Source organism: Oryx dammah, unplaced genomic scaffold (assembly GCF_014754425.2).
Source record: "Oryx dammah isolate SB20612 unplaced genomic scaffold, SCBI_Odam_1.1 HiC_scaffold_11, whole genome shotgun sequence".
Lineage (NCBI taxonomy): Eukaryota > Metazoa > Chordata > Mammalia > Artiodactyla > Bovidae > Oryx > Oryx dammah.
Window position 1 is genome coordinate 46,996,500 of NW_024070195.1, and position 20,210 is coordinate 47,016,709.

General features: G+C 44.1%; 1 protein-coding gene across 22 annotated transcripts in view; it reads right to left on the reverse strand.

The window, feature by feature from the left end:
* The window catches only part of DST (dystonin), a 514,228-nt gene that overhangs the window by 96,380 nt on the left and 397,638 nt on the right, over nt 1–20,210 (reverse strand). For all 22 annotated transcript variants that reach the window (XM_040249211.1, XM_040249210.1, XM_040249209.1 and 19 more), the window contains 7 exons: nt 18,900–19,026; nt 16,174–16,236; nt 15,269–15,510; nt 14,285–14,414; nt 11,146–11,345; nt 9,141–9,636; nt 5,605–7,076 (listed from right to left, as the gene is read on the reverse strand). In XM_040249211.1, the coding sequence (XP_040105145.1) occupies nt 5,605–7,076; nt 9,141–9,636; nt 11,146–11,345; nt 14,285–14,414; nt 15,269–15,510; nt 16,174–16,236; nt 18,900–19,026 (2,730 nt within the window). The remainder of the gene's footprint in view (nt 1–5,604; nt 7,077–9,140; nt 9,637–11,145; nt 11,346–14,284; nt 14,415–15,268; nt 15,511–16,173; nt 16,237–18,899; nt 19,027–20,210) is intronic.

The window sequence follows — 20,210 nt, forward strand, 5'->3', positions numbered from 1 at the left end:
GCTGGAATGTGACTATATGTGTTCACTAAAACATCAAGTTTCTTTGCTCTTCACTGAGATTAAATCAATTCAGTGTGCTTATGATAATTACTTCACGATGATCACAAGATCTGATTGGCTGTTGGTGACATCATAGGAAGGCTAGTGTATATTCCGTGCGTAGAGTTGGTATGTCTTTGAAACAGTAAAAACATGAAAACCTTAATATCTATTTGATAAGGTAGTTTTGATTTGAAGACAATCTTGAGCTGAGAATCTTCAACAGGAGACAGTAATAGGGAACACCAAAGGGACTTTTTCTTTTTGTCTGGGAATGTATGATAGTATACACAGAATTTAATGAATAACACAGTACTTTGGGTTATCAACAGTAATAGAAAATACATCAGTCTTTAGACATTTTAGTCCAATGACTAATATTTAGAAATAGGAAAATGATTCAAATTATTTTAAAACATAGCTAAAGTAACCCAAAAGGTAGTACCAATCTCTTTTCAGCAACTTGGAATACTTTCACTGACAGTGAATTAACAGTCTTGGTTCTGAACAGTTTTTATTTTCAGTCATTACATTTGGGTTGTATTAAGTATGAATTAATTTTATCCTTTCAAGGATATTAACAGCTATTTTTAAGGTAAAATTTTAGGGGGAAAAAGAATGGAACCCTAAGACTCCATCTTATCTAGTTTATAGAATCCATTATGCTCCCAGTGAATATAAGGCATCCCTACTGAGCAACTGGGGAATAGCTATGAAGCTTCAGAATGACTCAGAGGGCAGCTTATTCTATACCATGAAAAACTGTTGAAAGATTTTTTCCCATGACATTAGGTTAAACTAAAGCTCCCTGGTAGAGTAATGACAAACTGCATTATATTCCAAAGTCTATAATGGAAATAGATCCAGTACTGTGGTGCTTTTCTGATTCATTTTTAGAAATTATAGCAAACTACTAGTGTTTTTTTAACTCTATACACATTATTCCACTGAAGACAATTTTTAAATCTTCCTAAAATATTATGTTAAAACTCATGTTCAACCAAAGCTTAATGCCCAGCAAAAGTTAGATTGAGATCTGAATTAATTTACAACTATGATCAAGAAAGATATAATTACTAAGACAAGGAAATGTTTGGTTCCCTTTCAGAAGCAGTGGTGCTGGAGGTTAACTGTTCTCATCATTATCGTCATCGTCATATCTACAGATCTGTTTCGACAACTATAGTACCTAACATATTCTTTAAGTGTTCCTGGTGTTCTGGATTAAGATAAATAATGATTGATTGACATACGAATGGCTAAAACAGATGTGATACATATACAAAATGGAATACTCAGCCATATAAAAGAATGAAATAAGGCCACCTGCAGAACACGAATAGACATAAAGACTGTCATACTGAGTAAAGTCGGATAGAGAAAAATATCAAATGATAAACCTAAAAAAAAAAAAAAAAGGACAAATGCACTTATTTGCAAAACAGAAACTCACAGACAGAGAAACAAGTTTATGGTTTCCCAAGGGAAAAGGTGGGGTGGGGATAAACTAGGAAGTTGGGATTAACAGACATACACACAACTATACATAAAATAGATTACCAACAAGGACCTACTGTACAGCACAGGGAACTATACTGAAGATTCTTAAATAACCAATAAGGGAAAAAAATCTGAAAATTTATATAGATACGTATATGGGGAGAGAGAGATTAAACAATAAATATACATATATGCATATATATATATGTATAACTGAATCTCTGGCTGTACATCTAAAACTAACATGATATTGTAAATCAACCATACTTGAATTTTAAAAAATCAGGAAAAACAAACATAAATGACAACAACAGATGTTTATTCAAGCCACCCAAATCAGTCTACAGCAAAGATGATGTGAAAGTTTCCCAGAAAAAATGTAAGATGTGCAACGTGATGAATGAAGTTGACCAAAACACTGCACTATATTCGCAAAACATCCAAGCTCTCTCTAACACTTACCACCTACGTGACCCTGGGAATGTCACTTCCCCTCCCTGGTCTCAGCTTTCTTACAATAACGTGCAAATAGTAATAGGACCCAGCTCTCAAGACTGTCAACTGGATTAAAGACAGTCTACTGTTTGCTCAGTCGTGTCCAACTCTTTGCAACCCCATGGACTGCAGATGGTGACTGCAGCCATGAAATTAAAAGACGCTTACTCCTTGGAAGGCAAGTTATGACCAACCTAGACAGCATATTAAAAAGCAGAGACATTACAAAGGTCCATCTCATCAAGGCTACGGTTTTTCCAGTGGTCATGTATGGATGTGAGAGTTGGAGTGTGAAGACAGCTGAGCACCGAAGAATTGATGCTTTTGAGCTGTGTTGCTGGAGAAGACTCTTGAGAGTCCCTTGGACTGCAAGGAGATCCAACCAGTCCATCCTAAACGAGATCAGTCCTGAATGTTCACTGGAAGGACTGATGTTGAAGCTAAAACTCCAATACTTTGGCCACCTGATGCAAAGAGCTGACTCATTTGAAAAGACTCTGATGATGAGAAATATTGAAGGCAGGAGCAGAAGGGGACGGCAGAGGATGAAATGGTTGGATGGCATCACCGACTCAATGGACATGAGTTTGAGTAAACTCCGGGAGTTGGTGATGGACAGGGAGGCCTGGCATCCTGTGGTCCATGGAGTCACGAAGAGTCAGACACGACTGAGAGACTGAACTGAACTGGACTATAGCCAACCAGGTTCCTCCACGGGATTTTCCAGGCAAGAATACTGGAGTGGGTTGCAATTTCCTTCTCCAAGTGTTATGCCTGACACACAGAAGCCCACAATAAATGTTAACTGTTGTAATGGTTATTTTTCAGCACATGCGCGTGTAACACACATACAGAAAACAATTAGTGACTGTGTAAGCTACTATCTTTATTTACCATAACATTCTTATTCTTTTTTACCTATGTCACTGGCATACCAAATGCAGATAACTGTTTCCTTGGAAACTTTTATTTCAATCACCGGGTTTTTCAAGACACTGAAGGTGTGTCATGATATTACTATTAATGAATTTCCTTAAAAGCAGTCAACTCCTTCCAAAGTAATCAGAAAACAAATACAGCATGTCAAGTGGCTTATTTCAGAAGACACGATCCCTTTGTTTTTCTTCACAGTCAAATAACCTCCGTATCCATGAATGGAAACGATGCTTATTTAGTGCTTTGCAGTTTGCAAAATCTTTTCAAAGAAATAGTGATTTTTTTTTTTCTTACAGATAGTTGAAGTAGTGAGAAGAGATGAGGCCTGCTCTTTTTTTTTTCTACACAAAGCCACAGAAAATCTAGGGAGCAGGTACCACTTCATGAAGGCAGTGAACAGAGCCAACGTGCATCAGGGCAAAGACCCTCTGATCACTGTCATATGAGCATCAAGCCTTGCTTGCTGGGCTCCACAAAAACCCCAGAGACTCAACTCCTCAGAGCCTCCACCCAGTCTTCCAAGTTGCAATGGCCGCAGAATTTTGTTTTTCTAATACAGAATTCTCCTATATGAAACCTTTATTTTTCAAACCACAAGTATGACAGTGTGACAGAGAAATGAAGGGAGTTAAGTCAACAGTGAGGCCGCTCCTTCCACCTCCAGAAGCAAGACCCAAATTCAGAACCGCAGGTTTTTAAGCCCTGCAGGGACGGGGCTTCAAAGGCACTCGATAAACAGCAAATAATCATGCTAGTAACAAAGAAGAAAAAGAAGCTACTTTGAAGTTACTTTTCAAAATTCAGTCACCTAAAAACAATGTCATGAAAGAGAAGCAAAGGAAAGACACTGTCAAGTATATTCATTTCTCCTGGGAATGATTTCTAGGTTTGCAAATTCTGTTTGTATTTGATCCTATCTGATGTTTCATGGGCTGGTGGTAGGACTCAGCATCACACCAGCCTTTACTGCAAAGCAGAACGAACCTCGTGGATGGTCCGCCAGCCACTCCACAGGCTCCCGTCAGTCCTGAGCAGCGAAGGCTGGGCAGCCAGGACCTTTCCTTTGCCCCCATCCAGATGGGATTCTGTGCACAACACCCTGAGCAAGGCCACATCACTGACCCGGACCCTGGCACTGACCTCACCACCCTCTCCCCGCATTCCCATCATCAGGCATCACTGCCGCTGCTAGTGAGAAATGTGTATTTACTCCAAGTGTACAGCCCCACATGTACTCAGCCCCAGTGTACAGCCCCACGTGTACTCAGCCCCACGTGTACTCAGCCCCACGTGTACTCAGCCCCACGTGTACTCAGCCCAAGTGTACAGCCCCACGTGTACTCAGCCCCATGTGTACTCAGCCCCACGTGTACTCAGCCCCACGTGTACTCAGCCCCAAGTGTGAATTGAAAGTCACTCAGTCGTGTCCGACTCTTTGTGACCCCTTGGACTGTACAGTCCATGGAATTCTCCAGGCCAGAATACTGGAGTGGGTAGCCTTTCCCTTCTCCAGGGGAGCTTCCCAACCCAGGGATCAAACCAGGGCCCCCTGCATTACAGGCAGATTCTTTACCAGCTGAGCCACAAGGGAAGCCCCACCTGTACTCAGTCCCAGGGTGCTCACAATCCCATCAGAAATAATTTACTCCCAACAGTCTGGGGCATGAGCCCCAAATCTTAAGTTTTATAGACCCAGGATTACAAAAGGGAACTCTGCTTTTTAAAAGAGGAACTTGGGGAAAAACTAAGCTAAAAAGGAGAAGAAGACCATGAAAAGGAAAAGAGGAGGAAGAGATTGTAATTCACCACGAGAGAAAATGCGAGGACACAAACACGAAGGGCACACACTCGTGATGGGAGGAGGCACCGGTCTCCGCGGTCAAGTTGCGGGAGCCGTGAGCGACGTCAGAAACCAACGCCAGGCTTCCCTGTAGGCTCAGCGGTAAAGCAGCAGCCTGCTGACGCAGGAGACAGGGTTCAGTCCCCAGCACAGGAGACTGTACACGTCATGGAGCAGCTAAGCCTGGGTGCCACGGCCCTCGGGCCTGTGCGCCAGGAGGCAGGGGGGCCCAGTGCTGGGCACCCGGAGCCTGCGCTCCGAAACCAGAGCAGCCACCACAACGGGACGCCCGCGCACCGCCTCTGGAGAGCAGCCCCGCAAGTAGGGAAAGCACCCGGACGGCAACAAAGACCCAGCAGAGCGAAATGCAAATAAATAAAATTAAAAAAAAAATAGAGACCAGCTTTCCAAGCACCCTGTGACTTCCTAGGTCATCTCAAGCCTTATCCCACAAGAGGGCAAAGCAGAAGCAGAAGGACCGACCCGCCCTGCCCAGATACCCCCTACACGGATGCTCATTTGAGCTCCAACACTGGCTGGTGATCCTACTTGAAGATGCTACAAAACAGGCCACCTCCTTCTCTTGTCAACCAGTCTTTTTAATGGAAGTTTTATTTTTTATTATTATTTTTTGGTCACGCTGCAAGATATGTGGATGTCAGTTCCCTGACCAGGGATCGAACCTGTGCCCCCTGCAGCGGAAGCACAGAGTCTTAACCTACTGGGCTATGAGGAAGTCTCTACTCACATCTCTGAATAACCAAAACGCAGAATAAAAAGGAAGCACTCCCTACCTTGAACACATCGAGCTGTTGATTAATTGTCTCTGTTTCCATGCCAACGGGGCCTTGCGACTCCTCAAGCTCCTCAGCCTTCTGGAGCAGAGTAGAAAACTCCTGGAGTTTGCTGTAGAATTCGTCAAGGCGCACAATGGTCCCTTCAACCTGCTCTTTCCTGGCTTGTGCGCGATCCCAGAGTTTGTTGCACTGTTTGCTTAAAGCCTCCAGGTCCCGCTTGATGCCTACGAGGTCGGGAGAGGCTTCCTCTGTGGCCAGCATCATCTTGCAGGTCTTATTGGCATTGGCGTTGTTTGCGATGAGCGTGTCCAGCTTCTCCAGGAAGGCTCTGATGGCTTCCTTCTGCTTTTGCAGTGTCTCTGTGTCTCTCCCAACTGGGGCCATGCCATCCAGCTCATCGTCAAACTCCGTGAACTGAGAAAACATCTCTCGGATGGTGTTCTGGAAATGGCCAATGCCCTGAAGCTTGGCTTCTAAGAACGAGCATTTGTCGTCCACCTGCTGGCTGAGGGCGCCGTGCTCCTGCGCTAAGGTCTCCGCTTGGAGCAGTACCTCGGAAGTGCCCTTGGAGTCGGAGGCCTCCGCCACGAGGTCCCGGGCCAGCCCCTGGGCCAGATCCACCTGCGACTTCAAGGTCTGGAGGGCTTTCTGTTGGGTCTGCAACATAGTCAGGGACTTGCTGCTGTGAGCCTGGGGCCCCAGGGAGTCGTGCATCGCGAGCTGGTCCTTTGCACCCTGAAGCTGCCGCTGAGCTTCTTTGGAAACTTCCTGGAACTCTTTAAACTTCTGGGCCATGTTCTCGAGGGAGAATTTCTTCCTATGCACCTGCTCAGTGACCATGTCCACCTTCCGGAGCAGGTGCTCCCTCTCCTCTGCCACCACCTCCTGGTCCGCCTCACAGACGCCGAGCAGGCTGCCGGCTGCACTGCTCAGCTGTTCCACCAGCCCGAAATGCTGGTCCATCTCCTTCTGCAGAGCCTTCAGCTGGGCGAGGGCATTCTCCGTCTCAGTGGAATCCAAGCTACACTTGATTTCCTCGAGGCTGGCTTGACATCTGTCTATCCACGGCCTGAGCGTGTCCACGTGCTCTTTATACTTGAGGGCTCTCTCCAGCGTGTCCTTCACCCTGTCTTCCCGGTCCTTCACCTGCTTCTGCAGTCCATCCCAGCTGGTTTTAATAGTGTTCAGCTGTAACTGCAAGGCTACCTTCTCAGACCCTTGGGTTTTTAGTAACAGGTTTTCGCCTTCCGCAATGGTTTTCTCATAAAGGTGAGACTGGGCGGTCAGTGTTTTCCTGAAGTCTTTCTGATCTTTCACTAATGACTCCAAGACCTCGACTTTGGCGGATATCGGGGGAGACTTGTTTTGTTCTTCCTTCTTAGCATCCAGCCAAGCCTGGAAATCTCTAGACATTTGCTGAAATTGGTGAGAGCTGGCACAGGCTGACTGAAGGTGCTCGACATGGGTCTCTAAAAAATGAAATCAGACAGGTTTATTTTACATCAAAATGTCGAATGAACCTGTGAAAAGCCAAGGGAAAAACCACCAAATAGAAACGCAGAATAGTCTAAATGCAAAGGCTACTAGCACTGACATTACGCACAGAGAGCGGGTGGGAGGGCAAGAGAAGGGCCCTACAAGAAGACGGGAGAGCTTCGGGGCCAGATGCCACAGCCACCTCTATCCCAGGGCACAGACGTGACTCCTGCTCAAAGCTCCAGGTGATGCCGATAAACAATTCACCCCTTATCAGTTGTGGCCTTTCGACCTCTGTGATTTCCCTCCCCCCGCTTTGGCTGCACAGCATGCAGGACCTCAGTCCCTGGACTAGGGACTGAACCTGTGTCCCCTGCATTGGGAGTGAGGAACCTAACCACTGAACCACCAGGGAAGTCCCCACCTGTGCAATTTTTACCCATCACTTGGGCAAAATAAGGCAGTCTGCGAGGACTACAGGGTTCTGGGTTTCAATCAGCCTGTTATGTGCTACAGGGCCCGGGGCGAATGACTGAAGCCCAAGGTCTCATTTCCCCAAGTCTGAGCCAGCAACACTGACAGAAGCTGTCTCGGGAGTGAGGGGACCCTGTATGCGCTGAGCTGAACGCCAGTGATGGAACAGGGCTCCTGATGAGAGCCATCACCACTGTGACCGTCACAGGTTGTGACAATCTGCTACCCACATCACATCAGAATCAAGGAGCAAGCCTTAAATGGTTGCTCTGATCAGTAAACAAATCCAATCCATTATTAACAAACATAAACCGGGTGCCGAGTGTTCCTCTGCAAACGACACGCACAGAAGCCCGCGCGCTCTCCTCTGCCTGGCCCCCTCTCGGCCCAGAAACACCGCGGCGGGTGAGAGAGGAACAGGCAGGGTGGCTCTCTCCCACGTGTCTCTCAGGAGACGCTCCCATGACAGAGCCAGATGAACTAACTGCGGGCAAGAAAATGACACCAAGCCTTTCTGATAACTGTTCATCTCCTTTCCCGATGAAACAAAACTGTGGCATAGCATAAACGTCTACACTTTAAAAAATCAATTTGTCTACTGTTTTTACTATTTTCTTTAAAATGAAGTATAGGTGATTTATGAAGTTGTGTTAACTTCTGCTGTAGAGCAAAGTGATTCAGTTTTACACACACATTCTTTTTCATATTCCTTACCATTATGGCTTATCCCAGGACACTGAATACAGTTCCCTGTGCTATACAGCAGAACTCTGTTGTTTGTTCATTCTACGTTATATCCTATGATACCATAATGGAAAAGAATATTTAAAAAGAATGTGTATATGTGTGTGTGTGTGTGTGTGTGTGTGTATAAAACTGAATCACAAAAAAAAAAAAAAAAAAAAAACTGAATCACAGGCATCCTAGGTAGCTCAGGGGAATCCTCCTGCCAAGGCAGAAGACTTGGGAGACATGAGTTCGATCGCTGGGTCAGGAAGATCCCCTGGAGGAGGGCATGGCAACCCACTCCAGTGTTCTTGCCAAGAAAATCCCATGGACAGAGGAGCCTGGCAGGCTACCAGTCTGTGGGAACACAGAGTCGAAGACGACAGAGCACACACGCGTAACTGAATCACTGTGCTGCACAAACGCCAAAGTTAACACAACACCGTAATTAACTAAACTTCAACAACAACAAAAAATTTTTTTTTAAATAGTATGCATCTGCTAGCCTCAAACTCCCTCACCAAGACTCCCCTATCCCTCTCCCCTTGGCGGTCTCAAGTCTACTCTCGCTCTCTGTGAGTCTGTGAAAACCAGTCGGGGGCACCTGAGATTTTCCTGGGCCAGCTGTGCGGTGGCCTGCGCCCACACCGGATCCCCCTGGCACCTGCACAGACACCACCCCCCACGCAGTCTGCACATCGGCCAGGATCCGCCCTCCGCGTGCCGGAGACGGCCTCCTCACACGCACTTCTCACTAGCGGCTGGTTCTCTGCAGGGGCCTGATTTACCTGACAGCTTGGCTTGTTCACGGATCCCTCTTTCTAGGACATACATGCATTCACAGAAGACACACACACCTGCTTTCTGCTCCAGATCCTTGAATGATTTTAAGACGCCTTCCAGCTGCCGAGAGAGCTCTGCTCTTAGGTACTCTTCTCGGACCAGGGCCGCCAGGTCGTCGCCCAGGGCCTGCGCCTCTCTGATCCGCTTCCCCTCCTGTTCCACCGCCTGCTTCAGCTTCTGGGCCGTTTCCAGCTGCTGGCTCATGGCGTCGGGGTGTGCGCTGCCAGCCATGCTGCTGCTGAGCTGATCGTCCAGGTCAGCCAGCTTCTCGGACAGGCTTCTCAGCAGGCTTTGATACTGGGTGCTTTTCCCAACGGCCTGGTCGATGCGGTCACACCGGTCCTTCAGCTGGCCCGTGAGGCCGTCCCATTTCTGGGTCACAGCCGCCAGCTGCTCCTTCACGGTCCCGTGGAGAGACGGGTGCTCCCCAGGTCTCTGCAGGATGCATCGGCCGGCCGTGGTCAGCTGCTCATACTGCGGCTTCCTGGTGTCGAACTCCTGCAGGAGAATCTGAGAGAGAGCGCGAGCGAGGGTAACTAAGCACACAAATGACTGGAGAACGAGTCACAGGAAACACGGCTTTATGTTTCTGCGCAGAAATGATAGTTAATTGTCTAGCTTTTATTTTTGCTTTTGTTACCACTTTCCTAGCTTTTATTTCAAAAGCAGTGTGGTTATCGTAAACTAAACCCAAAGGGCAATGCTGCCTCACAGAGATAACACTTGGTCTAAAATAACATCCCCCAAAGAGGGAGGAAAAAATAAATAAATATTTTTGCTAGTCTGGGGAGAAGGAAGAGAAATTCATGCACAAGTTCTCACACACAAAGGGAAACACTGAGTTTAGACAAGTTCACATACCCTAGCACCAAATTTGATTTTTCCTACTTGTACTTTTCTTTTTACAGGAATTTTTTGAATGCTCTATAGCATTTTACACCAAAAAAAAAAAAAAAAAAAGCACAGTGGTAACAGTATCATGCTATACCGACTCATGGTACATTGATTTACAAAGAATGCTTTTTAAACCCAAGATTGATGTGTAGGCTTTTTTGTAAAGATTTAGCCAATAAATCACATCATTCCAAGTGTGCGGGCTCACAGAGGTTTTCCCTGTAAAATGGATAATCTCCAAATTGTCCTCTTAATGTAATATTTTGTCTATCTCTGGGAGACCATGGACAATTATTTCTTCTCAAATATTTCTTTACCTCTTTTGCTTCCAGCCTATTCAGGTGAAGAATGTACAAGCCGAGAACAGTATGTGACTCAACTGACTGGACTGATTTGTATTTTCAGAGCAGGGATCAGCCTCCCCGCACTAAAACCACCCCCTGCACCAAAAGGAGCTCCCGGAGACCCCACATCTGCGCCATCTGCGCCTCCACACCCCGGATCATTGCCTGGCCCAGATCCGCAGCTCCGGCGGCCGTGGGCCACACTCCCCGAGCCCAGGTCTGGTCTTTGCTCCATTCGCTGGCACTCCTGCGATCACGCCTGACTCACATTTTATCAGTTTTTCCCCCGCGTGGATTTATCGGCTCATAATCAGATGAGTCTAAGTAACCTTGCGAGTTTCAAGGTTCCCTCTCTGCCTCCCTTCTTTCTCCTCCTCCCCAACGTGGGGCTGTTTTGTATGACCTAAGTTTCATTATCTACTACCACAATCAAAATGAATCAAACTCCAAAGGAGTCATTTCTAAACAATATACTAGCGTCTCATAAAAATGCTATTGCTTATGCAATCACATTACTACTTCAAAGAAGGTCCTCTTTAACAGAGGTCTGTACAAACCACAATATGCATGAGACAGTCAAGGGATGTGACCATCCATGGGCTCCGTGGACCACTCAGGGATGCTCCGCTTTGCTCCTCTGAGGTCCCCATCAGCGTCACACTAGCACCTCACGGGCGTGTGATACATCACAGATGCCTGCCCAGGCAGGGAGAGCACACACTGTCCAACGCTACCGTATTTCTCATGAAAACATCCGTCTTGTTAAGTCACAGAGACTCACCTGCACTTGCTGCCTCTGTGTGTTCAGCATATTTGGGTCAATTGACAAGGGCCCAAGGACACTGACCATCAGTTCTTTTTCCACAAGCCACTGTTTTAACTGAGCCTCCACAGTCTGGAACTGGGTTAGATTATTTGAGGATTCTTCCAGCTTTTGTTGTCTATCAACTGTCAATTGATTGAGTTCTTGCCACTTAGAATCTAGAAAACAAAAAAAAATGATAAAGGACGCAACAGAGGTTTGGTTTTTGTACATTTAACACAACTGTATCTTAATGAAGATTACATAACAACTCAGAAGGATTCCCAATGGCCATCATTCCCCCCTCATGACTCTCCCTATATAGTCTGTTAAAAAGCCTAACCTAAGGGTTCATTGCGTTTAACAACACAAATTTTATGGTCCTGAGGGTTGTATGTCAGTTGAAGTATAAGAAAAATGAATTTGAATCTGATTTTGGAAGACGTCGTAAACTATGGGATACTCCTAAGAAACCTCACTCCTTGTAGAAGTCCTATAGAGCTTGTTTATTCACCAAGAACTGACCTACTAGAACAATGAACATGTATCCTTTTCTTTAATAGTAAACCTTCAATGACCAGTTCGAGGTACGTGCTCCCCAAGTACGTGTACCCATGGCCAACCATGCCCTTCTATGCAAACCAGCAGCCCGCTGCTCGGAAGTTACACCAAAAAATCCCACCAACCCTTTAAACTCAACGTTGGGGAGAAAAGAAAGCTATGAAATTCCTATCTGAACCGGTAGATTTTTCCAGCTTTTAGATTTTTCTTGAAGGTTCTTCTCTCATACATCGTGAGATGCAATAGTTAAGATTTCTCTCGTGACACTTCTATGTCCTCGATCATCAAACCTTAAAGCCAGTTCTTCCACTCCCAATACCCAAACACTACATGGGTCCCAACCCTGTTTCACCTAGACCAGTGGTTCTCAAACTGGAGCTACGTCAGAGACCCCTAGAGTCTGCTCACAAAGGATTGGGCCCACCCCCAGGGACTGAGGAGCAGGTCTGAGTGAGGCCTGAAGGTGCGCTTCTAACACGGCCCTGTGTCACGCACACACCCAGACCAGCAGCCGTCTACCCAGCTCCACCACCATCCATGACCCTCAGCTCCAGCGAACTTGTTCTTCAATAATCTCCCTTAGACATCACTGAACACGTTCCTCCTGGGCTCAAACCTCTCAATACGTCACCCACCACCATGCAGATGGCAAAATCTAACCACCTTTGCTTGACGTGCAGAGGTGCCCAAAACTGGCCTTGTCTGCTCACCCCAGAGGTCTGTCCTCCTCTCGTCTGCACCACTGGCCTCATACCCTCATCCAAACTGGGCGGGCGCACGCGGGCCTGTCTGCCCACAGGCTCCATCCTGCCTTCAGGACCCACTGGGTCTCACGTCCTGCTAGGATGCCTGGCTGCCACCCCCGCCCGGAGGACAGCACGCTCCCTGGAGCCAAGTTACTGACCATCCTTGAACACCAATCACTGCACAGTCACGGAAGCTGTGATGAGCTGTGACAGACTGCTTTTGAGCCAGCATAATGTACCACAGAGCTGCTTTTCCTATAACCCAACCCCTGAAACCTTCCTAAATGACATCATTCCACGTGGCCTGTTCTAGTCAGTCACAATCTGACAGCTAAAGGATGCAAGTAAACAAACGAAGAAGAAGAAATATCAAGATCTTATCAGGAAGCTTTTTGAAATATACATTCCTCACTCCCACCCTTATTTTAAAATGCTTTGATAATATTCTCCCGAGTAATTCTGATATTCTAGGCGACAGTCACTGAAATAGAGCCCAATTAATTATAAGGCAACAGGAGTTTCTAGCAAAATAAACCTTTCAACATTAAGATCTTTTAGGATGCCTCTTTTTTTTTTACTGCAGCAGAGTTGATTTTGGAGAAGGTAATGGCAACCCACTCCAGTACTCTTGCCTGGAAAATCCCATGGATGGAGGAGCCTGGAAGGCTGCAGTCCATGGGGTTGCTGAGGGTCGGACACGACTGAGCGACTTCACTTTCACTTTTCACTTTCATGCATTGGAGAAGGAAATGGCAACCCACTCCAGTGTTCTTGCCTGGAGAATCCCAGGGACAGGGGAGCCTGGTGGGCTGCCGTCTATGGGGTCGCACAGAATTGGACACGACTGAAGCGACTTCGCAGCAGCAGCAGAGTTGATTAACAACGTTATGTCAGTTTCAGGTGTACAACAAAGTAAATCAACTACACATGTAAGGACGACTCCTATTAAACTGAAACATACTTCGAGACGTCTAAGTTCACCACAGCATATCTAACTCTAAAGAAAGGACAAGGTTTAGCTAAATATAATGGAACAGCCGACAGTGAAATGATGTTTGTGACGAGTACACACATTCACTATGTGCCAGTGTTTGAGCTGCACACACACTGACTCACTGAATTCTCCAAACAGCACCATGAAGTACAGAGAATGGCTCACTGTCTTACGCTCATTTCAATATCATCACAATAAGGAAAGGGGGTGATACGACAACAGGGACCGTAGAGGAAATTCTGCGTCTCCGAGGAACGGTGCACCCAGGGACAGGGTGGGAACGTTCACAGAGCTCTTCATGAAGAGCAATCCCCTGACCCCATGGGGAGCGGCCTCCACAGGCCTGTCAGGCAAGGGCCGGGGAGCACGAAGCAGAGGCTGGCAGGGTCCTGCCGGGAACTCCGTGGCAGAAAAGGGCACCCATCTTTTCCAGACAAATAAACTAAAAGGACTCTCTAAAATATAACAAAGCATAAAAAATTAGAAGCACCCAAAATCTAGCTAAAAAAAAAAAAAAAAAAGACCGAAAAGGGAAACATGTGACTCAGTGCACAGCGCTCTAATAACCAGTATCTACCTTCTTTGTAAACGTAAATTTCGTTACTGTGTTTAGTGAGAAAAACAAAAACTATGCCAAGAACCAGCCCCAGACAACGTGAAATGACACTTCTGAAATTGCAAAGACAGATTCTGAAACGTGGAAGCAGATCTCAAAGCCAGGGGGACTGTCGGATAGATGTTTTCTCATAAACATTATGATTTTTAAAAAGATGCCTTGGGCTTCTGTTGGAGGCCTCTGGTGTAAGTGGTAACGTACCTATTTCTGCCAACATCTGCTTCCACCGGGGGGCCTCCGGCGTGTCCGGGTTCTCCTCCAGCAGCTCTGTCAGCTTGTCCTTCAACTCCTGTACTTTGTTCACATTCTGCTTCAGTTCTGCCTCAAACAACTAACGACGAAATAAAAAAAGTAACTGCATTAAAGCTGTCAACATCAAAAGACAAAGACACAATTGTAAGAGCACTTTTTTCTTTAACACGACCAAAATAGGGGGAAATATCCACAGTCAGAGGCTGAAGTGAGTGAGGACCGGATTCAGGAGTCAATTATATTTTCTTTTCCTCTTTGTAACTATTCTTCAACTAGCTGAGAAAAGAATCCCAAAGAAGAATGCTAGAGAGCTCACCCCACCACCTGGGAACAATTTCATATATTCTCAAATCCCTTTGGAAAAAGGAAGATGACACCACTAAGACTGTAATTAACCAGAAAATCAGTCTCGAGAAAGGCTGTAAGATTTGAGACTCTACCAGTGAATGAGCAGCTTTCTGGATAACACATTATAGAGCTCAAAGATAAGTCAGTCATCTGGAGACATTTCTGCCAGCACCACTAGCGTATAGAACCATTTTTCAGCTAATCCTGTCAACTAATCCTGACAGCTGTAGAAAGAAATACTGTCTATTAAAGAAAGGGAAAGCGTGCGCTCCCCTATTTTATACTGGACTGAACAGATTCCTAATACACCTAGCCCTTAAGTACATCTTCTCCAATAAGGACTGGCTAAAATCCCAGACTTGAGCTAGAAAGTCAAAGTTGCTTGCACTCAACAGCTCACTCATCTTTATAACGTCTGTAGGTAAAAACAAGTGACTGTTAGGATCCATCTCTACAGAAAGGCTCGTCCAACAACTTGCTGATGGTTACAGAGCAGGAAACCAGAACCGGCTCGTGAGCCCGAGGGTGCATTCTGGGCACTGATCCCTCCCTCGTGTCTCCCGTAAACGGACCCGCGGACGATACCTTGTTCTGTTCGACTTGGCTTTTCACAGCCTCCGTGTCCACAGGTGTCGGAGCCTGATGCCACTTCGTGGCAGTGTTGCTCATGGTCTGCAACCACTGCATCATGGCGCTGGAGTCCTCCTGAGCCTTCTGCAGTCTGCAGAGCTTGGTGCTCAGCTCACCTATTTTGTCCTTAAGCAAGAGGCCAAGATCTTCATAGCCATGGCTTATGTCAGTCATATCCTTTTTAATGGATGTTAAGCCTAAACGTAAGAAAAAAAGTAACACACACATTTTCAGGGTATTTAGAGCTCCAGAAATAAAAACTGGTTTTACGTGCTATTTCCTTCTATTAGGTTGGTCAAAAGCTTGTTAGGGTTCTTCCATAGGACGTTACTGAAAAACCCAACCGGACTATTTTGGCCAACCTGACATGTGGTCAAGATTAAGTCTACTATGATAAAGTCATGGAGTTTTTAGAACTAAAATGTCACTATCATCTTACCATGCTACTTCATGACCAATGCGTTAGGGACACTGCATAATACTGGTGAAATTAGATATTTCACATGGAATAAACTACCCAAACCATGAAATGTTACATATTAATTCCTCAGGCATCAAATTAAAAAATAGCTCAAATAATGTTATCCCAAGTGAGAAAATACCTAAAATTAAGCCAAAAGAAGGAAACATAAACCAAATGCCAAACTGAATGACCAGATTTTACCTTCAAATGAACGAAACTGCATAGAATGTTATATAAATATGTTATTTATGGAGAACATGATTATTCTTATATCATTTTAATTCAAAGTTCGAAATTTTGATGTAACAACTTTTTGTCCCTAAAAAGATTTTCTCTTTCTCAAAAAAAACAAACAAACAAGTTATTTAATCAAGAACCATTTAAAGTTATTATTTACCTTTATTTGCCAAAATTTCCTGAGTATCTGTGGCTGTTCCTTCACCATTTAACATTACGCCACCTGCAAAAATATTAAAACTGCAGTCATCATAGACTTCTGTCATATTACATGTGTATTAATAGCAGCTGGCATTAAAAAAAAAAAAAGTCGCTCAGTCACGTCAGACTCTTTGCAACCCCATGGACTATAGCCTGTCAGGCTCCTCTGTCCATGGAATTCTCCAGGCAAGAATACTGGAATGGGTTGCTATTCCCTTCTTCAGGGAATCTTCCCCACCCAGGGATCAAACTTTCCTTCATTGCAGGCAGATTCTTTACCATCTGAGCCATCATGGGAAGCCCAGGTGGCATTAAAGCAAACCTCATAAACAGTAATTATTTTTAAATGTTATATTTTAAAATTTAAAATACTGATTCAATTTCAAAATCAAATGAAGGTTTAAAAGATCAAGCTATGTCCTCTCTTCTGTATAAAATTTACTCCTAAAGTCATAACATGATCAATTTAAACTCCATAGTTTCAGAAACTTTAGATTACAGATACATTAATCATTAACTATTAATCTTTAAGACAATTTGATTAATGCTTTTGAACTGTGGTGTTGGAGAAGACTCTTGAGAGTCCTTTGGACTGCAAGGAGATCCAACCAGTCCATTCTAAAGGAGATCAGTCCTGGGTGTTCATTGGAAGGACTGATGCTGAAGCTGAAACTTCAATACTTTGGCCACCTTATGAGAGGAGTTGACTCATTGGAAAAGACTCTGATGCTGGGAGGGATTGGGGGCAGGAGGAGAAGGGGACGACAGAGGATGAGATGGCTGGATGGCATCACCGACTCGATGGATGTGAGTTTGAGTGAACTCCGGGAGTTGGTGATGGACAAGGAGGCCTGCCATGCTGAGATTCATGGGGTCGCAAAGAGTCGGACACGACTGAGCGACTGAACTCAACTGAAAAGATAATTTTGGGGTGATAATTGCTTTAATGCTAAAGTTATTTTAGTGATACAGTCACTGAAGCACAGTAGCTGGTTACAGTGTGTATTGCTTGAAGCATAAATGCCTGACGGATAGAAGAACATCCACCTCAATGTAAGGAACTGAAACTGTCTGCCGCAGTGACAGTCTTTTCATGGGTTTACTGAAGGCGGAAATCTGTAAAAAGACCTGAAGGAAAAGTCAGAAGTAAAAGAAACCACACTGAATCAACACAGGGAGAGGAGGCACAGGAGCTGCGGCACTGGGCCCTGGTGTCCGTCTCACCTGAGCTTCACCCAGCCCACTGATGACCCCGTGAGTCTGCACAGATGCATCCAGCCCTCCCTGCTGCTGGGCAGAGGAAGACCTGGCTCACGAAACCCCAGTGGGAATTAAAGACAGGCACCCTACTGCCTAGAAATAGCAACGGCTCGGTGAGTGGTTGTAATTACTTCTCTTTAATTCTATAAACATCTAGCATCGGTATCTTTTTTATAATCAAAATATTTTTTTAAAAAATCAATTAAGACTTTCTCATACAAATACACCTTGGCTCTCTCTCCAAAACACATTTCCCCCAACTACACACACGAGAACAAACCTGAACGAACACACTTACATGTCCGAATCTTAATCTAAGTGGTATCCCCTGAAAACAGAAATCACACACCAGGGCATTGCAAATGGAAGTGAAAATGCCCTGTAGATACTCGAGACTAATTCCTACCATGCTTGGGAGTTGTTAAAGAGCAGAGAGAAAAAAAAAAAAGTTTTTTGCTTATTACAAATACAAAGAGGACAGGAAGAACTAATATAAAACACCACAGAATTCCTTCCCATTAAAAAAAAAAAAAAAAAAAAAAAAACCAAAACCTTGACATTTCAGGAAATCTGATTAGGAGAGAAAGAAGCGATCTTCACACACATATACTGTGAGTATTGCCTGAAATAGGATTAATAGAGCAGAATAAACAGTGTAGGGAGAGAGGCCCAGCTGAACGCCAGCCTCACAATGGGGACAGTCGGGGGTGGAAAGAGCAGATAAACCACAGAGGATCCTCAGAAACTCTCAGAATAAAGATGCGAGATCTGCCTGCAGTCTACTCTTGGATTATTTCAAACCTGATAGTGACAACAATATAAAAATGCTTTAAACTTAAAACCCTATCTACAACTTAAATTTTAGAACCCTCATTTATATAAGACTCTCCCCTTCTGTTGAGAAGCATGATAAGACTGTGATTCAGACATGCTGGCTAACATAAGACAGGACTGTTTTCTTTGGGAATAAAAGAATAAAGCAGATGGGAATAAATTAAGAGAGGTCCACTTGACAAAAAAAAAAAAAAAAGCAAACCTGTTTCCTCCCCTTACTTCCTTCTTTCCCAGGAGACCAGATGTATTTATCAAATATTTCAAATAGAATTTCTACATTTCCACCAATGAAGGTAAAAACAAACAAACTTGAATCTAATCTTTCCCCTTTCCCAATATAATGCTCCTTATTCTTACAGATGAATTTGGCTACATTTTAATTCGTAGTGAAACCCAAGAGATCTGAAATTTGAACAGAACAGACACTTTTGTGTGGCAGCATTCAGTGTTTACACATGTCCTATTTCTTGTCACTTTCCATTTGTATTTCTGAGGTTATTTCATGCATTAATTAAAAGAAATAACATAAACACATGAAATAAACATGGGTGGACCCAATTCTTTTCTCACAAATGTAAACAACGCACATACCTGACTTAACTGCTGCTATGGCCTTCGCGGGGGTGGTTACAGCGCTGATCAAGTTACATAGTGAGTTCCCACTGTCACTGACTTTCTGAATCTCCGGTGTTTTTAAGCTCCACTTCTCTTGTAATTTCTTGAGATATAAAAATACATTATTTTTCAGTCTTAGTAATCTTTTCCAAGTTACACATTATAATTCAGAGTCTTAAACATATCTTAAAACAGTGACGATTGTGGCTTCTGACTTATGGGAGAGCGGGTGGAAGAGAAGAACAGCATCTCTATTCGTTTCAACAGCCCAGGTGACTGTTAACACTGTTGGTAGTGAGGAGCGGGGTCGGGTCCATCCTGAATTCTGCTCCCAGCCACAGTGGAAGCTGGGCCAGCCCCAGCTGCCCTGAGTTCCAAAGTAACTGTCAACTGAAAGTCTGCAAACTGTACTAGGCGACAGCCAAGCTACAAGAAGAAATGTACTAGAAACCGTTCTTAAAAATGTAAATTCAGAATTCCACTTAATAGTGAATTTTAATTATCAAAATTTCAATGATTTTTTTAATATCTAAAACTCATCTTATTATTTTCTTCCAGCATTGGAATCAATAAATAGAACATACACTTTTTAACTTTAAATAGTACATAACAAAGGAGATCCAAGCAACCCAAAAAAATTTTAAAAAGAAAAATTAGACTACATGGTGAGCTTCAAATATACAATAAATAGCTGGAATAAATATAAGGACAAAAGAAAAACAATAAATGTGCATATGTTAAATAATAAGATTCAAAGTAGAAATACCTGTATTTTTATATAAAGCATATAAATGATGAATAATCAAAATACTCATGGATATCTACTCAAATTATACATACCTAAAGCTATCACAAAAAGAATAAAAATAGTGAAATCACAGAAAGGCACTAGATAAATATCACTCAAAAGCAAACAACAATAATGTAAAAACTTCAGTGAATTTTAAAAAATACACAGCTCCACAAATTTGGAGTAGAAACCTTGCCATACTGGTCCTAAGTTTTAGACCTGAGTCAGATAACAATAATTTCTATCTTCAGATACTGGTTGGAGTGATTATGTCCAAACTAGGGCAAAATGCTGAATTGAAGAAAAGCATCTCTTATTAACATGATCAGAAACAGTATAAAAAATAACTGAAATTAAGTAGAGACATGGGGCAAAAACTACTTGGAGCACTTAGCAACTCACTAATACATCTCCCTAAAAAAGCAAATTGACTACAAGTCTGTGTCCTTTAAAAGGTTCGGTTAAACCCATGTCATGGTTTACAAATTTCACCAAAA